General features: G+C 37.8%; 1 protein-coding gene across 1 annotated transcript; it reads left to right on the top strand.

Annotated features, from left to right (window-relative positions):
• The first annotated feature begins 6,821 nt into the window (after nucleotides 1-6,821).
• On the top strand, nucleotides 6,822-7,981 carry LOC139854205 (E3 ubiquitin-protein ligase RSL1-like). Its single transcript, XM_071843524.1, has 2 exons — nucleotides 6,822-7,471; nucleotides 7,732-7,981. Exons 1-2 carry the CDS (start codon nucleotides 6,822-6,824, stop codon nucleotides 7,979-7,981), a joined length of 900 nt encoding a protein of 299 aa, XP_071699625.1.
• Nucleotides 7,982-18,089: the final 10,108 nt, after the last annotated feature.

Consider the following 18,089-nt stretch of genomic DNA (forward strand, 5'->3'; position numbering starts at 1 on the left):
ACAAGCAGATAATGAAAAGGCAATCTATATCAAAGTACAAGTTTTCCAGGCTACTTGACAAGCTGGGCAGTCTTATTGATGATTCTGGGGATGATAATGACCTGAGTTGTGATAATAATGACTCTGATGATGAAATTGACAAAGATGAGTTCATGTCAGAAAAGCAGGCAGTGTTGCTTTTAAATGACATTCTTAAGCAGACAGCTCCAGCAAAATACAAGCAACGCTTAGCGCAGCCCACCGTCCGTGCTGTGGCTGTGGACAACTTTTTTGCCCTCATTACTGGAGAACAAGCCACCAAGCCACCAGCGATGGCAGAATCAACGCAGTGTTTCATTGATCGAATTGCTAATTATCCATTGCCCAGAAATCTTGCTATACCAACAATTGGAGTTTATGATGGCACAACGGATCCGGAAGACTTTTTGACAATGTTTGAAGGCGTTATGAGGTTGCAGCATTGGGAGGATGAAACTGCGTGTCATATGTTTCCTATGGTACTGTAGAAAATGGCACGTGAATGGTTTGCTGGTTTGCCGCCAAGGAGTATTACCAGTTTTCTCGATTTGAGAGCAAAATTTGTGATGCAATACCAAAATCTTCGGAGCTGTACTCTGACTCATCTTGATGCACACGAGATCACAATGCATCATAATGAATCTTTGAGCAATTTTATGAAACGTTATACACTTGAAGCACAGAAGATCCCTGATTGTCCAGAATCACAGCTTGTATCTGGCTTCATTTTTTGTCTGGACCAGCGACGGTTTAGTGCACTTGTTCATGCGTTACGGTATGACTTGCCAAAAATATTGCATCAGGCGTTGGAGGTAGCACAGAGGCATGTTCGAGCTGGGGAGCGTGGGTTAAACAAGTTTGAAACTGGTGGCAGTAGCAAGCTGCACAACGGAGGACGGTATTTTGACAGAAATCAGAGAAGGAATGATAATTCAAATGGAGGATGGAGAGGAAACAATCACCCTAATGATTTCCACCACAACAGAAGGCCAATCGAAAGGCACCCATTGATAATGGCGCTTACTAAAACGCCGAAAGAGATCCTTTTCACTGAACCAATTCGGACCACTTTCAATGCTCCAGCACCTATGGAAGAGAGGGAGGGTCCAAAGAGTGAGTTGTGGTGTGATTTCCATGAGGCTTGGGGCCATGATACGGACAATTGCAAATCTTTGATGAGAGAAATTATAGCGAAAATCAAGGCAGGAGAATTGAATCATTTGTTGCCTGGTAAACAGTACAGGAGGAATGATCCTCGCAGGAAATTTGCGTGGCAAAGGAATGATGGTAGCAGAGGACGCCGTGGAGAGAACAGAAGAGAGCAGCATGGCAGAAGAGATAATCGGAACCAACCGCAGTACGGAAAACGGATCACAGAGCGTGAGACAACTCCAGAAGTTGTAATCAGGATGGTTTGGATTAACGATGGTCATTATGAAGAAGGCGAATCATCAAACAGCAATTTGGACAGCAGGAGATATGCCCCAATTATCTTTCAGCCAATTCAGAATTGGGCGTTGTCCGTCCAACCAGTGATCATTTCAGCAGAGATAGCAAATAAGTTTGTCAATTGTATCTGCACAGATACAGGAAGTGAAGCTGACATCATCTACTGGCATTGTTTGAGAACTTTTCCAAGGCATGTGCAGAGCAGAGCTAGGCAAACGAGGTTGAAAGTTTCTGGACTAACAGGAGCACCGATAAATGCCATGGGGCAGATTCGTTTGGAAGTTGTTATGGGCACATTTCCACTATTGAGAGCAGAAAAGATTGACTTTACTATTCTAGATGGAAATTCTCGATTCAATGTCCTTTTTGGGCGGACAGCGATAGCAAAATTTGGCGCCATAACATCAACGGCCCATGCAGAGGTCAGATTCCCCACTGCAAATGGAGTCGCAGCCATACATTCACAGTATGTGCAGCCAACAAGGGAAAGATCAACGTTTGCAAATGGGCCAGAAGGCAGAATGAATCAGAGAAGGCGTGATAGGTTATTCAGCGAGGAAGAAGTTCAGGAGTTTTTCATTCCGTAAGCAAGTGTGAAGGCCGGACAGCGCTGGGCGCTCGGCATATGAAGAAGCAATTTGTCAACAAGTTATCAAGAACAGTGTTTATCTTTTCAATAAAGAGCAGTTTCATTTAGCATTTCAATAAAAGCAGTCTTTTACAATCGTTGTACTCATGCCTGTTTGGCATTTGAAGAACACATTTCGAATTATAAGATGAAGCAGCGTTTATCAAACTTACTGTGAACCATTGTGGTTATTTTGCAGTGCATACATTAGCATTTGCATACATTAAACATTCATGACGTGCTAATTAGGCTTGATCCACCTAAAAGTCGTCATCAATCGTTTATGTACTGCACAGTACTGAACAATAATTTTATATTTTTCTTAAACAAAGTGCTGCCCGTGACAAATGTAAAACATTACATTTATAACCTTCCCACAGAAGGATCGTATTTTTAAATACCTCCGATGGCCGAAGCTTTTGTGCCGGCCAGTAAAGGCACAAGGGATCGGCTAGAAAACGTTTAAGTTTTACTAGAACGCACCGAGGCATGATACAAAACTCAGATACTTGTCATGACAAACGTTATAAAAAATTACTTCACAGAACGGAGTTATATATTTTATGTATGAAGACAAAATAATTAGCAATTCTTCCTCATATACTTTATGACGGAAGGCGTAAGACGGAGAGTTTATTGATTTATAGTCATTCTTCTAAAACACTTCATAATTCTTCCTCATTAATTTTATGATGGAAGGCGTAATCACACATCGTATTCTTGATACTGCAAGGCATTTACATATGAGTTACCTTATGCACTTTTCAAAATGATTTTCTCAAATTATACACTGTACAATTGTGTATAGAAATTTTATGCTCAGGTGCATAATTGATTGGTTTTAAAGCGTTAAGCATAAAAATATTTGCAACAAGCATATAAGCACACATAGTCATCACAATAAAGTCAGTATATATATATATATATATATATATATATATATATATATATATATATATATAATGTTAAAGTTAGTAAGAAATTTATTACAAAACATTGTTTGAAATTTTTACAAAGATCAATTAAACTGAACGCCAAGCACATCTTGAGCAGAAGAGTCTTCTTTGCTGCATACTTCATCATAAACATTTATCTTCAGATTTATCAATTTGTTCTTGGCCTCATCAACTTTTTCTTGAGTACCAGGAGGCATAAGTTTGGCAATGGCAGCAGAAGGAGTTTGGTTGGGAGCAAGGCGTTTGAACAGCTTGCCGGTCACATCAGCAATAACATGGGCGCAGGCAGCATCAACATAATCATTGTAGGGATTCCCTACAAGACTGGATCCAAGCACCTTAGCTATCAGACCTGGCACACCTTTCTTAAGCTCAGCAAAATTTCCCTCGCCTTTCTCCGCCCTCTGGAGTAGCTCAGCAGACTTCTCTCTCTCTGCACTCAGCTGTTTCTCCAGCTCACCCACTTTCACTTGCTCAGCATCCTTTTCCCCTTGCAGAACAGCAGCAACATCTTGAGCACTTTTTAACTCAACTTCTTTAGCCTTTATTATTTTCTGCGCATCATTTAAGGCACGCTCAGCATCAGCAGCTCTTTTACGAGCATTTGCACTTTCAGCTATGTCTTTACGAGCAAAGGCAAGAATAGACTCTTGATGTTCCTGCAGTTGCAGCACAGAGTCCAGGTGGTTGGTTAGCAGTACATGAGCTGCCATAATTGATTCCCTGAGTTGATGAGAACGAAGAGCAGAGAATTGGGGTTTCAGCTCAGGGATAACACAACCCTGTACATCAATAAAATTTTATGAGTTATTTCAAACAGCTCACATCAATAAATTACAAGCATATATATGCAGAGGGTCTTATCGTTCATACCTGAATAAGAGTTGCAAATTCTTTATCTTTAGTGGCGGGGGTTTGCAATGATGGCTTGCAAAGCCCTCACATGAGCAGGAAGAGTTGGCTCTTGAACATTGGAGGAGGTGACAGCAGGATTAGTGATATTAGGAAGAGGAGAATCATAAGCAGAGTTGCCTTCAGGCCTATCTTCATGAAATTCAGATTCATCGAAGGGGGCAAAGTTTGGGTCAGGCATTTTCAGGCCCTTCTCTCCTTCACTTTCAAGATTCCTCTCCGGCCTTCGGTCACCGCCGTCCGTAGCCTTCCCTTGGCTATCATCCGACTCTGCTAAAATTACTAACAAAAACAAATTAGTATTATGAACAAACATAACAGTTATAAGCAAAAACATGTGCATTTTCAAAAGAGAGCAGAATGGACATACTTCTCCTACGTTTTTGCTTTTTACCCTCCTCAGTACTCTTCACCCTTTTAGAGCCTATGCTCTTCTTTCTTGTCTTTTGGATTGGAGGAGGAGTAGGGTTGGTTTCACCCGTAATGTCAACTGATGCCGATGTTTGCTGATCGGCGGTGGTGGTATCATCCGTTGTCCGCTCAGTGTCTGTATGATCAGACCCGGATTCGCTGTTTGAGCTGCTCACAGCAATTTCTTTCCCCTTTTCAGCATCAGCAGCAGCTTTAGCTTCAGCTGCAACTCTTTCCGCCTCAAGCTCTTCAACAGTTTTGTCACGAGCAGTGACCTCCACATCATCATCAAGATCAGGGGATAAAAGCGCAGAGCGGACCTGCATCACGGAGTTGCCTGCAAAGATTACATATTAATAGCAATATAAGTACACATGACAAACAGTAGACAAAAATCTATATATATAATAGGATGATCATATCACATCCTACCCTGTTTTTTCTCACGAAGTACTGGCACAGAATTGCTTGGCCATTCTTGGCTCACTTTGCACAGTACAAGGATTCCCTCATACCTTTCGTATGATCTGGGTGAAATACGGAGTCCTTTCAAGCTATTTACTATCCGCTGTTCTGCGGGAGAAATTTTAACACCCTTTCCTATGCCATCATCAATAGCACCCCACTCCCGGACAACGGATTATTCTTCCGGAATAACAGTTTCATCAACAAAGAAAAATGGACTTTTCCAGTCCTTCAAGTTTGAAACTCTATTTAGACCAACAAAATTATTATTTTTCTTACTATCAATAGTAAGCCAGCAATCGTTAATCGTGCGGATTCTAAACAAAGAGATAAAAACATTAATGCGAGGCTTTATATTAATAGCATTGCAGTACATTTCAAAAAGGATGATTTTTTGAAGACCATGGGGATGTATCTAACTAAGACATGCCCCGTAATATCTAAGAAGGCGAAGAAGAAAGTTAGTAAGGGGAACACGGAGGTTGCCATGGGTAATTTGTAAAGCGTATAAAGTAATTTTCCCCTCAGGAGGGTTGTCAGCAGTTTGTCCGATGGTGGGAAGAACAGGGTTGTATTGATTGAGATGGCGAAAGGCAATCTTTAATCCATCTAAATATTCACTAGTCAATGATGAAGCCATCGTGCTAACTTCTGGAATGTCAGCAGTATTTGATGAAGAAGGCTTGGCGTGTTCTTGACCAGTACTCCGTGAAGAAGCCATGATAATACAGTAACAGATATCAACAAGAAGAAAATAGCAGTAAGATGAAGTGTACTGACCTTGGAAGACGGTAAACCTTAAAAAGTTGAAGATTGAAGAAGGCGATGAAGATTTGGGAGAAATATTCTTTTTGGATCTTGGCAAAGGTAAAAAAGTGATGGTAACAGGGTTATGACGGTTTTTATAAGGGTTCATCGGTGCAATTTTTATGGTCATGATTGAGACACGTGTATGGGTGAGTTTAAACGAAGGGTGCAAGATAACACTTTTTACAGCTGGAGGCGCGTGGATGATCTTAGCCGTAAAAAAATTAATCATAACAGTGTCAGTAAAATTCGTCTGCATTTAATGCCTAAAATGTTCTCCCCGATGCAAGTGGGCAATGAACAGGCTGGTTTGGCATGCGTTATCAAAAGTTTAACAACTTAATCATTTTTCAAATGCTTAAGTACTTAAACTGAGGGGACTTAATGGTGTATCCTATCGTATACACACATAAAAGGCATAATAGTTGCATAAAAATAGCATCAGGAAGGCTGGAAACAACAGTTTTGTGGAGATTGTCCGTCCAGCGTTCTCCGCTGTACAGGCTGCTCCGTCATGCGTAAGCCCTGAAGGCCGCCTAGCGCATAAGCCCTGGCCGGAGAGCGCCGCATTTAGCATAAATTTCGGAGCACATGTAACAGAACGTATCATCATTTGACACGTGTCCCCAAACAAATCTGGTAGATCTGACACTATAAATAGACCCCTTGGGTCGTCATTTTACACAAGTTCGGATATTCTGACAACTTTGAGAGCTGAGACTTCACTTCTCTTTCTCTCTCTACTTTCTCTCACTAGAAGTCATCCGGCTAACACTCTTACGCTCTACGGACGACAGATTGATTAAGCTACCCCACAAGTTTCTACACTTGTGAACCGGGTCTGCAGGGATTATTTCCCGAGGATAAAAATCAATCGGCAACACTCCGCCCTCCTAAAGCTAGATCACTTCTAGTCTCTTGTTGACATACTAAGCCTTACCTCATAAGGAAATAGGTGTTAACAAGTATCATAGAAGACGCATACATATTTTCCCTATATAGTATGGTTCAGACGATAATCTTACCTGCTTGTATTCTCACTTCTCAATCATAAAGTGAACTAGAAAACATGACCAACACAAACACCATTTATATATCATCTTTGATTCCCCCTTCACTCCCAATTTCACTCCATTTTTTTCTTCAAATTCTTTTTGGGTTTTCAGTTTCAATTGATGGGGAATATAAATCAAACACCCCAACGCAAGCCACACCTTGTTCAACAACAAATTGAAGACCAACAACAACAATTATCATTATCATCATCATCAACTACAACATTTACTTGTGAAATTTGCATAGAACCTGTGACACTACCCAACACAATATTCACGAACGGTAACAAATGTGTTCACCCATTCTGTACTGATTGTATGATCAAATACATTCGGGTGAAGCTAGAAGATAACGTAGCTGATATCAAGTGTCCGTCCATAACTTGTGATCACTTGTTAGAACCATTATCTTGTCGACCCAAAATTGCACGCCAGCTGTTTGATAAATGGTGTGATGTGTTATGTGAGTCTTATGTGTTAGGGTTTGATAGGGTTTATTGTCCTAATAGAGATTGTTCAGCTTTGGTTGTTAATGAATGTGGTGATGCTGATAATTTGAAACGATGCGTGTGTTCGAATTGCAAGCGGCCTTTTTGTTTTAAGTGTAAAGTTCCTTGGCACGCTGGTTATAGGTGTGAAGAAAGCGGGGAGATGAGGGATGCGAACGATATTGCGTTTGGTGTCCTGTCTGAACAGAATCATTGGATGAGGTGCCCTGTGTGTCGACATTGTGTTGAGCTTGTTAAAGGTTGTGACTTTGTTCGTTGCAGGTATATAATCCATACACTTATAGTGACAATTTAATCGTTATTACCTTATTGAACTTAGATTGAAGTGTGTCTGTGTGCGTATCATGATAAATCTGTTGAATAGGTAAGTATAGGTGATGAGGAAATGGTTAAATTTGCTAATATACTCTATAATATCAAGAATGTGGTATTTTTTCTTAATTATGGTTATGGTTGAAGTGTGAGGAAACTTTGCATCATATGTTTGTTTTCTGATATTTGTTGAACTGAACTTGTTACAGATGTGGAAATAAGTTTTGCTATAGGTGTGGGAATAAGGTTTTTCAATGCGGCTGTCGAAGATCATGCATAGGGCTTTTGCTTCTGTGCCTAGGGCTTTTGTTTGACTTGTGCACATGGCTTTTGCTTCCGTGCACAGTGCTTTTGCTTGTGTGGCTATTTGACATGTCCACATGGCTTTTGCTTCTGTGCATAGGGCTTTTGCTTCTGTGGCTGTTTTATCTACGTGCAGCAGGAAGGAACCACCATTGATTGCACGAATCACAGGATGAAATGAGACATAATGCTAATATTATTGATGTAAACGAAAGTAATTAAATAATGAATATTATAACATTTTGTGACTGATATGTGGTTGGAAATAGCTAAATACCAACTTATGTGTCTAGTGAAGTCTTGTAAGCCACTTATGGATTTATACAATCTGAAAAAATTAGTTTTCTAATTTCAATCTGTTTGTCAAAAGCTTCAGTATGATGGTGCCTTTTTTTGTCGATTTAGGAGTTCTTTTGCAACTTCTTGATTGCTTAGTTGGCTTATCTTTGATTTGCTCAATATGGCTGTCAATTCTGCTCCTGTTTTGACGGCATTTCGAATATGTTATTTGCCATTTTTTTTATATGAATTAAGTAAAAATATACCTTGTTCTTGACCTTGGTCTAACTACTTAAGACTTGAATAGTCGGAGTTGTCCTCTAACTTAAGCCGGAGAAGCTTACAAGGAAACGTTAGGAAGTATTTGATCATTATACAATGGCAATACTCAATCCACTTATGTGGAAGTGTAACTAATATAATTATCTCATTATCAATTGAACTAGTAGTGTTGTTGTTGTTGTTCAAAAGTAGCAAGATATTAATATATATACCAAGGAAATGATACATGAGTGTGAAAAGCTACAGTATAGACACGATACAACTAGAAATATACAAAGACATCGAGGGTAGTGGTTGGTGGTGATGTGTGGTGGTGGTGGGTGGTGGTGGTGGTGAGGGTGAGGGTGGTGGGTGTGGTGTTGGTGGTGGGTGGCGGTGGGTGGTGGTTGGTGGTGGTTACTTCCCTCTTGATCCTTAGCTATATATATTTGACCAAATTTGATTATCACCAATTTGATTATTTTTGTTATCAAAGAACAACGGGCCCATCACATTTTGAGCTATGAAAAACAGGAGTTTTAGGACCGGTTGTGTTGCATGGGGTGGTGTTGGTTTATTTTGACTAGTAGAAGATATGTTTATCCCACATTGGTGGGAGGAAGATGTGAGGGGTGAGTGACTTGGTTATATAAGAGGGGCTAAGTCTTCATTCCAAATCGCACCAATCAATACACTTTAAGTATTTGATTATTTCTTTCTTTCTTACCCTTGTTTGAGAGTTGTATTAGTTAAATATTTTGGAGAGTGTAGTTGGCTTAAGAGAGTCGTCTATATCATTGTAACAATTTGTGATATAGTGTATTTCTCTCTTTGGGGGCCGGTGGTTTTTCTCCTGTTTTGGAGTTTCCACGTTAAATCTTGTGTTGTGTATTGTTCTTATTTCTTTACTATTATTGTTGGGCTGGGTGGTGGGAATTAGTGAGGCCGTAATTTCCCAACAACTGGTATCAGAGCGTCAGGTTTGACGGGGGTCTCGGTTATAGGAGTCGGAGTATGCTCTGTGGTTGCCACGGGAGTGGATCGTCCACATCAGAAACGAGTTCTATTGATCGTATAGGGTATCTGGTTAGACAATATTTTTTCTGATTCGTAGTAATAGTTGGATTTGTTAGTGGCCTAGTTGTGGATTTCCGATTTAAAGGGTCCTGGCTACCTGCTACATCTTTTGGCTATTCGAAACGTGAGCAAAATCAGAGAAAGTGTTGTCTATAGGATACGGATACGATGTCGAAGTTCAGTCCAATGAGGTTTGATGTTGAGAAATTTGATGGGAGGATCAATTTTGGCTTATGGCAGGTTCAAGTCAAGGATGTGTTGATTCAGTCTGGTTTACACAAGGCTTTGAAGGGTAAATCCACCCTTGTTCCCGGCAGTGATTCTAGCAAGAAGTTCGATGAAGAAGAATGGGATGATATGGATTTGAGGGCAGCAAGTGCGATTCGTTTGTGTCTTGCAAAGAACGTGCTTGCAAATGTGCACGGGTTATCAACGGCAAATGAGCTTTGGGTTAAACTAGAGCAGTTGTACCAGGGCAAAGGCATCTCAAATCGGTTGTGTCTTAAAGAACAATTTCATACTCTGCGTATGGATGGGGGTTCAAAGATTTCAGATCATCTAAGTATTCTTAACGGTATTGTTTCAGAACTGGAGGCTATTGGAGTTAAAACGGATGACGAAGATAAAGCTTTGAGGTTGATATTATCTTTATCATCGTCCTATGAGCACATGAAACCTATTCTAATGTACGGGAAAGGAACGTTGAAGTTTGAAGATGTTACTAGCAAGCTCCTATCCGAGGAGAAAAGATTGGAAGGTAACGGAGTCTCGTCATCAGAAGCTACGGTACTGTTGTGTTCGGATAGGCAGAAGAGAAACTCTAGAAAGAATCTGACATGCTGGAAGTGCGGGAAGACTGGGCATGTAAGGGTTAATTGTCCAGGTGGAGCTAATCCGGTAAATGGCTCCAAAGATGCTAACATTGTCTCCGTCGTTACGGAGAGTGACGAATTCCTCTGAAGTCACGTCATCCTCATGGTGTGTCCGCGCCACCATGGAAAGGGATGTTTGTTAGCGGTTCCACAATTACACATGGGCATTGGTTTGGCATTTATGCAGGTTGTGTGGTGGAAACTGATGTTGTAGCTGATGGGACTTTCGGGAAAGCCAAACAGGGAAGTTGCACCATAAAGTTTCAGCTGGTTGTTCAACAACATGTGCCGAGGTGAAATGCTTGGAATGTGATATTCTAAGTGCTATACTCTTAATGGTGGAGTATGATAATTCTGTTAAGAGTTATGATTGTCTGTGATGACAATGATTGTCGGGTATTGACAATGTTTGATGAAGATGCAAATTTTATTTCTTGGGTTAGAGATAATGTCAACGGCATGAAGATGAGGATCTTGAAGTTGTCGTCAAAGAAGCATCTACGTCGGTTATCCTTGCAATGTGGAAGCATGGTTATCTTCTTCTATCCAAAAGGTGGAGATTTGTTGGTTTATTTTGACTAGTAGAAGATATGTTTATCCCACATTGGTGGGAGGAAGATGTGAGGGGTGAGTGACTTGGTTATATAAGAGGGGCTAAGTCTTCATTCCAAATCGCACCAATCAATACACTTTAAGTATTTGATTATTTCTTTCTTTCTTACCCTTGTTTGAGAGTTGTATTAGTTAAATATTTTGGAGAGTGTAGTTGGCTTAAGAGAGTCGTCTATATCATTGTAACAATTTGTGATATAGTGTATTTCTCTCTTTGGGGGCCGGTGGTTTTTCTCCTGTTTTGGAGTTTCCACGTTAAATCTTGTGTTGTGTATTGTTCTTATTTCTTTACTATTATTGTTGGGCTGGGTGGTGGGAATTAGTGAGGCCGTAATTTCCCAACAGGTGGGTCATGTCTCGAGGGATCTATCCTATCAGAAATGGTCATACCAGGTCTGTTTTATTTTAAAGTTAACCTGTTCGACCTCAAATTGTCACTTTTCATTCTTTCTGAGAATAGAGGGGTAAATTTGTCTTTTTATTCTTCCAACGTGCTTTACACAGGTGAGTATTGAAAGGCGAAACCAGAAACTTAGCTTCACCTATGGCAGTTTCCTCTGTATACTGGACATAAGCATCCTTAATTGGACAACAACATATAGGCCGCTAACATGGTACAAGGTACTCGTTCTGTTTACTCAATCCAACAAAATTTGAACGTAAGGTTGAAACATGGCTGGACTATGATTTACTAACATTTTTTAAACCAGATTTTAGATTATTTTAGAAATGTGTAATGCATTATTTATATTTATATTTATATAATGTCAAAAGAAATATGACCATAACAATGTAATTTAGGCTTATTTCAATGCATCACAAGGGGTTGAGCCTTTGGCTATTGACATGAAGAGCATGTGAAAGGGTCAAGTATGGATCAATGGTCAGAGTATAGGTAGATATTGGACCTCTCATTCAAAAGGTAGTTGTACCCCTTGCAACTATGCTTGTACGTTTCGACCAACCAAGTGTCAAACTCGCTGTGAACCAATTCAATGATGGTAAACTTGATATTTTCCTTGATCAATAAACCATAATCTGTGTGAAGAATGTCAAGAACAACATTCACCTTATTTTTACTTGAATTTTGTAGGTACTTTATTCCTCGTCTTGGTTAAAACCGACCCAAAACTTGATATCTGTGTTTTAAGAGACAGGTGGTGATGCATCAATGATTTGTATATTGAAAAGAATGATGAGGTGAAAAGTGTACATAAGAAAAAAATAGTGTTGCAGACCTGATCGAGATCTCTACAAAGAATAATGAAACTTTGTTAACAATATTGTGTTATTTATGCCACTATTTAAAATGGATGTGTAACAATTAGTGTAACTTTTACCAAATGGGATACTGTGAAGACAACATACCAAACATGTTGTACCGACAACAACAATCATCATTATTAAGATTCGGTTAACTTAATCGCAGAATACAATTAAGTTTAACATACAAGAAATCCTACAAACATGTTGTACACACAAGCAGCTAGAAACAACAAACATTAAGAAAGTACAACAAACAACAAACATTTTGACAACATAAAACCATGGTTTACAGCCATATCAGCCTAACATTGCTGCTCTTGTATCTTCATCAAGACTTTTAATTCAATTCATTAAATTGTGCGTCGAACATTCGAAGACACTGCGTCGTCATCCTGCAAACGGCATCGAACATTCGAAGACTCTGCATCGCCATCCTGTAAATACCAGAACCGCAGACACGTGTTAATAAAACACATGTTTAGATATTGATATGTGTTAGATATATCACATAATTAAATATGTCATTAATGTTCAGCAAATCAAAGATATTCGTCACCCATAAACAATATTAAGACCCTCGATCTACTCGTTATTAACAAATCTCTATATTCTAATTTCATAGCAAGTCCTCTGTAAATTGAACCCATAAACAACCAACAAAGTCTATAACCATAATGGTAATGTCAGCTAAGTTCCAAAATATGTTAACTTCCTGATGTTTTAATATGTATATATTTTACTAGGAAAATAAATAGATCTAATCAAAAGATTCGTACCACAAGCGATCCGATGTTATATGCTAGATATATCACATAATAATGTCATTAATGTGGCATAAACGTGTTCAAGTTTCAAGCTACAGGTTATTACTATACTAATTATATTACGATTATGGTTGATGGTTGATTACCAAATTGCACCTGCAGTGGCACCTGGATAGATAATTTTACTCCTCTTAACCAAATAATACAGAACATGTTTCATATTGCAGTATTTGAGGCACAAAATACAAGTCATGAGTATATGTAAATCACCTGCAAGGTGGAACCAGAATTTCGGAGGAAATGTCTGCGTTCTTTTGACAAACAGCGCTTGCAAAAGAAATTCTTCACTCGTCTAGCCTTCTCTGCGGTCAAGTGTACACAAGCTGGATGAAACCTGAACCAAAAAAGCTACCCGTGTAAGTCTTAATTGAGGCTAATTAATTAATATGATCATACTTGTAAAGCAAATTCAAAAGTAAAACCACAGAGAGCATATCAAAAATTTAAACCTTGTATGAAAGATGACATGCTAATTATGTATTACACTATTACTCCTTATAAAAGAATACAAATGTATGTCAGCCCGCGCTCTATTTTTATCACTTGTCTTTGCAAAGAAATATGATATCATTGCAATTATTATATACAAAGGCTAGCTATAAGTACGTATACCATTTTGGCTCGATCGTTATGCAGATTAAATCTGCATAATTAGTATTCTACACCATATATCAGCATGCCACAAAGCCATGACCGTAACTAATCCATTTTTGTTACCTTGATTTCACAGGTAACAGGTTATGTGTTTGAAAATCTGAATATTAATTAGCCTAACTCTGAATATTAATTAGCCTAACATGGTTACAGTGAATTATTGTTCACTAATTAAAAACCAGTAAATGTCACTGCCCCAAAATCCCAATCTCAATCAAGTTAATTGTTGGCATGCGCGGTTTATTTTTTAAAATGCGATTATTTTATATTCATTAAGCATATCATTCATTTGAGCTCGTATACTATACCATTCCAGACATGGCCGTCCCGTTAATTCTGATTTTTCATATGGGATCTGTTCAATTAATAAAAAATAGGTCTTTTGTATACAAAAATTTTAAATATATGTACGAATAAGTTCAGTAAACATTAAAAGTTGAAGTACTAGCACTATAGGTCCCTTTGGATTATGTGCCATGTGCGAACGCACGTGTTGCATGCCCTCAAATCCGCCCCTGATTCAAGAGAAATTATATGCGTACCAAAAGTTTTTCATCATCTTCAATCTTGACAACTTTTTAATACAGTGAAACATATTGTTTACACCAAAACCCTAATCAACATTTATTCCCTTTTCTTCTAGGTCGTATTCATTACGAACAATTAATTACCAGTAACCAATACATGAATATCTCATATATTATCGCGACGATCAGAAACTAGTTTTTCATTAATTACAATTAACAACACACATTTTCACTACCTGTATAACCTTCTGCATGCATAGAAACACATTTTATCACATCCACACACAGGTTAACTCTACATTCATGAACACAACAAACAAACCTACTTCGAAATTAACAAAAATAAAACTTTCAGCCGATTAGAATCATACCTTTCGCCGCATTTTTCACAGTCCAACATCATTATATCCGGGTTTTCAGGCTTATCACACTTGCAATACCTGCATGCATGCCATATAAGAATCAATCAACAACTAAAAAAAAAAAAAAAAAAATAAAAAATTTGCAGTAAAAAATAAGAAAACATAAATTAAACAGCTATCAAATTAAATTAATAAAAAATAAAAAAAATTAATAAATAATTAACTCAAACATACACCGTCACACTATCCGGACTGAATGCACCAGTCAAACAGTGATACTTGTAACGACAGAAAAAATCGTTTGCTTCAACTTTATCGAGCTTCTTAAACTCATCCATGGTGTAAACATTACATTTCCCGATGATCGTATCAACAAACTGTGTATCCACGTGATCAGAAAAAAATAATTCTTTTCTTCCATGAAATGATTTCCGGCCACCGTCTGCATCTTCTGGTCTGTAATACCAGTAGATCTCAACTCTCACGTGAGGATCATAACGGGTAGTCGCTAAAATGTTCGCAATTTTCGCGATATAGTTCGGTTCAGTGAGATAATTAGGTGTTTGCATCATCACGTCATCGCCAGCTGATTAAAATCAAAGAAACAAAAAACACGAAAATTAGTAGTGATCGATCTGGATCGATGAATTATAGTAATTAATTGTGTTGATTGAGAAATTTATAAATTAGTGAGAATTTGAGACTAATTACGTTTGATGATAATGCTACGACCTCTGAAAGTGATCGTATGAGATTTTAGGGTTTTGATTTTTGCCGTCAACTCACTGCCTGACATTCTTGCCATGATATGACTTCGCGCAGACCCGATATTTACTAAAAGCATATAATTGGAGCGTCTTGTAGGGTTTCTATAATTGTATATATGTACACGGAGGAGAATGGTAGCATGGAAAGTTGAGGGGGTGATTGTGTATATTTTAAAATTAGAAGGGTAAATTACAAAATATGTTGAAAATGTACTTCTATCGAATTGATATTTCACGGTTTGGGAATCTTTAAATAAGGTTCATAACATTGAGGTTTGCCTTCCGAAAAAAAATACAAAATATGTTATTGCCTTCATCATTATATAATCAGCTTGATTGAGTACTTAATCAAACATAATTCAAAACATTGAGTTGTAACTCAGCTGATAGCTGATAGTGGTCTGCCTGAGGCAGGAGTTCGACTCCACTGGACTGCAACATTGCATTCAATGTTATCTATAACTTAAAGTATCCACTCATGTCGCCTTTCGTTAGTGCGGGGACAACGAGGAGGAGGGATTCACCGGCCATGCCCTCGGATTAGTTCGGATTTCCTCCAGGACAGTAGTTGGGGGCGAGTTATGCAACTACGGCAAAAGAACGCGTGAGTGGTTAAGTTCCCTGGTTGATTTCAAACTGATGTAAAAAAAACATGATTCAAGTTTATATTTAAAGAACAATACTTTGTTTATACTTTAAGTAATATTGGGTTGTATAAGTAAGCAATATATAAGTACAAAATAGTTTGATTTCGGCTGAAACATGTACACTACACCATTATGAATTATCTAATACCCTAATTTCCAAGATCTGGTAATTAATTAAACCGTTTACCGATGAGAAATAATTTATTTCTGTTATTGTTATTTCAGTTACTTGTCTTTCTAGAATCATGCTATAAATCCCATTCAAACCATGATTGAATCCAACATATAAAGTTAAATTGACAAATGTTATCTCATTCAAACCATGATTGAGTCCAAATTATAAAGTTAAATTGACAAATTTATTAACGAGAAAATAAATGCAACCCTAGCTAGAACCCAGGGAAGAAGTATATTTAGTTACATTACAAAATGTCAGACAAGCTAAATACGGAGTATCTTACCAATCAAACCATTTTAAATAGATCTTCCTACTTCTATTGAACATAAAATAAATGAAAATAAAACGGACGTTCATGACTAGTGCCTCGATATTCAGCCTTCACTTGGTCAACGGAACCTAGAATTATGCCTCATGTTCCGTGCATAATCTGAAAGACTAGTTCAGTTCAGTTCAGTTCAGTTCAGAACTATACATCATCTCCTAGTGTCTTTAAAAGGATTTGAAAATAATTTTGTTTGTATACTTTCATTGCATTCATAAAGTGGTTATGGTCGTCACGTAGTTTCGTTTTTAGATTCTAGAAAGCGGTCAGGGATTTTAAAAATTAGAAAATTAAAATCATCTCGGGCGATTTGTCACTACAATAACCAAACCAACTTACCAACCTTTTTTTTATTTCATCAACTAACTATGGGGTGCCCTATAGAAACAGTTTATCATGATCAATAAGTTTCTTGAAAAGATTATCATTAAATCTGAAGGAAAAGGAATTGAAACCTCCGAATGGGTTATATGAAACAGAACCAACAACCGAATGGGCTTATAAGTGCCTTTAGTTCAGTCACAAAGAATCATGATATTAAGATTTATTTAAGTATATTGACTTATCGAGAAATCCTATTAAAATGTTGTACCCAAACCATAGTTTCCATCCATATCAACTGAATTTTGCAGCTCTTGTATCCTCATCAAAACTTTAGATTCATTACACTCGTGCATCTTCCACCTGCAAATTATATGCCACAACCGTAGACATGATCTGTTAGTAGATTCGGGTAAAAAATCATATAGATAAGGATTTGAATAGTTAATAAGTAGAAGATTTAAGGACACGATAAGATAAGGGAATACACATATAATGTTTTGGCTTGCTATTTTTATGAACACTTACATTGATGTGTGTAATACCTAATGTGTTTGAGGATATATCTAGCTTGGACTAACATAGAAGAAAAAGGGGCAAAACTAGAAGGTTGCGTAATGTCAAAACCGTGTCCCAAGTGTTACTACTCTTGAGTTAAATATAATGTCGGTTGACAGTAAGAGGAATCAAATCTGCAGAGAGATGCATATCCTTTAAGTAATCTGTCCCTATAATCTTTTCTAGGGAAATATATATAAAAATTTTACTCATTAACATAGCTTATACTTTACACTGTCTATGAAATAAAAAGATGCATATTATCAATGCATTTGATGTGCATCTAAGTATATTGTGTGGCTCGGTGTGAAATTTTATGTCAATCTGCACTAGTATTGTACCCCCTCAGTACGTCACGAAACCATGGCCCTAAGCCGCGTACATTTGAGTAAAATACTTATCCTTTATGTGTGTACCTATACATGTCTAAATTGTAACAGAAAGTATTGTTTGATTGCAGATATATAGTTATGGTCTTTAGAACAATATATGATTATTGATTGCAGATATATAGTTATTAATGCATATATATAGTTATGATACGCTATCCGAATAGAGTATAGAAAGTCAACAGAAAAGTCTATTTAAAAGAAGAACTGATCGCCATAAGCGTGAATAAAAGGTATAAGAGCCACAAAAACGATAATAACGATCAACGATCAGCAAACCAGGTAAGTCACATAAAAGTCATGATCCGTATTCTTCGGGTTTGACCAGTCAACTTCTATTATTTA

This window comes from Rutidosis leptorrhynchoides, chromosome 1, assembly GCF_046630445.1.
Source record: "Rutidosis leptorrhynchoides isolate AG116_Rl617_1_P2 chromosome 1, CSIRO_AGI_Rlap_v1, whole genome shotgun sequence".
Classification (NCBI taxonomy): domain Eukaryota; kingdom Viridiplantae; phylum Streptophyta; class Magnoliopsida; order Asterales; family Asteraceae; genus Rutidosis; species Rutidosis leptorrhynchoides.

Coding starts and splice junctions, on each gene's coding strand:
- LOC139854205 (XM_071843524.1), top strand. CDS start 6,822: ATGGGGAATATAAATCAAACACCCCAACGCAAGCCACACCTTGTTCAA. Junction 7,472..7,731: donor TGTGACTTTGTTCGTTGCAG/GTATATAATCCA, acceptor AACTTGTTACAG/ATGTGGAAATAAGTTTTGCT.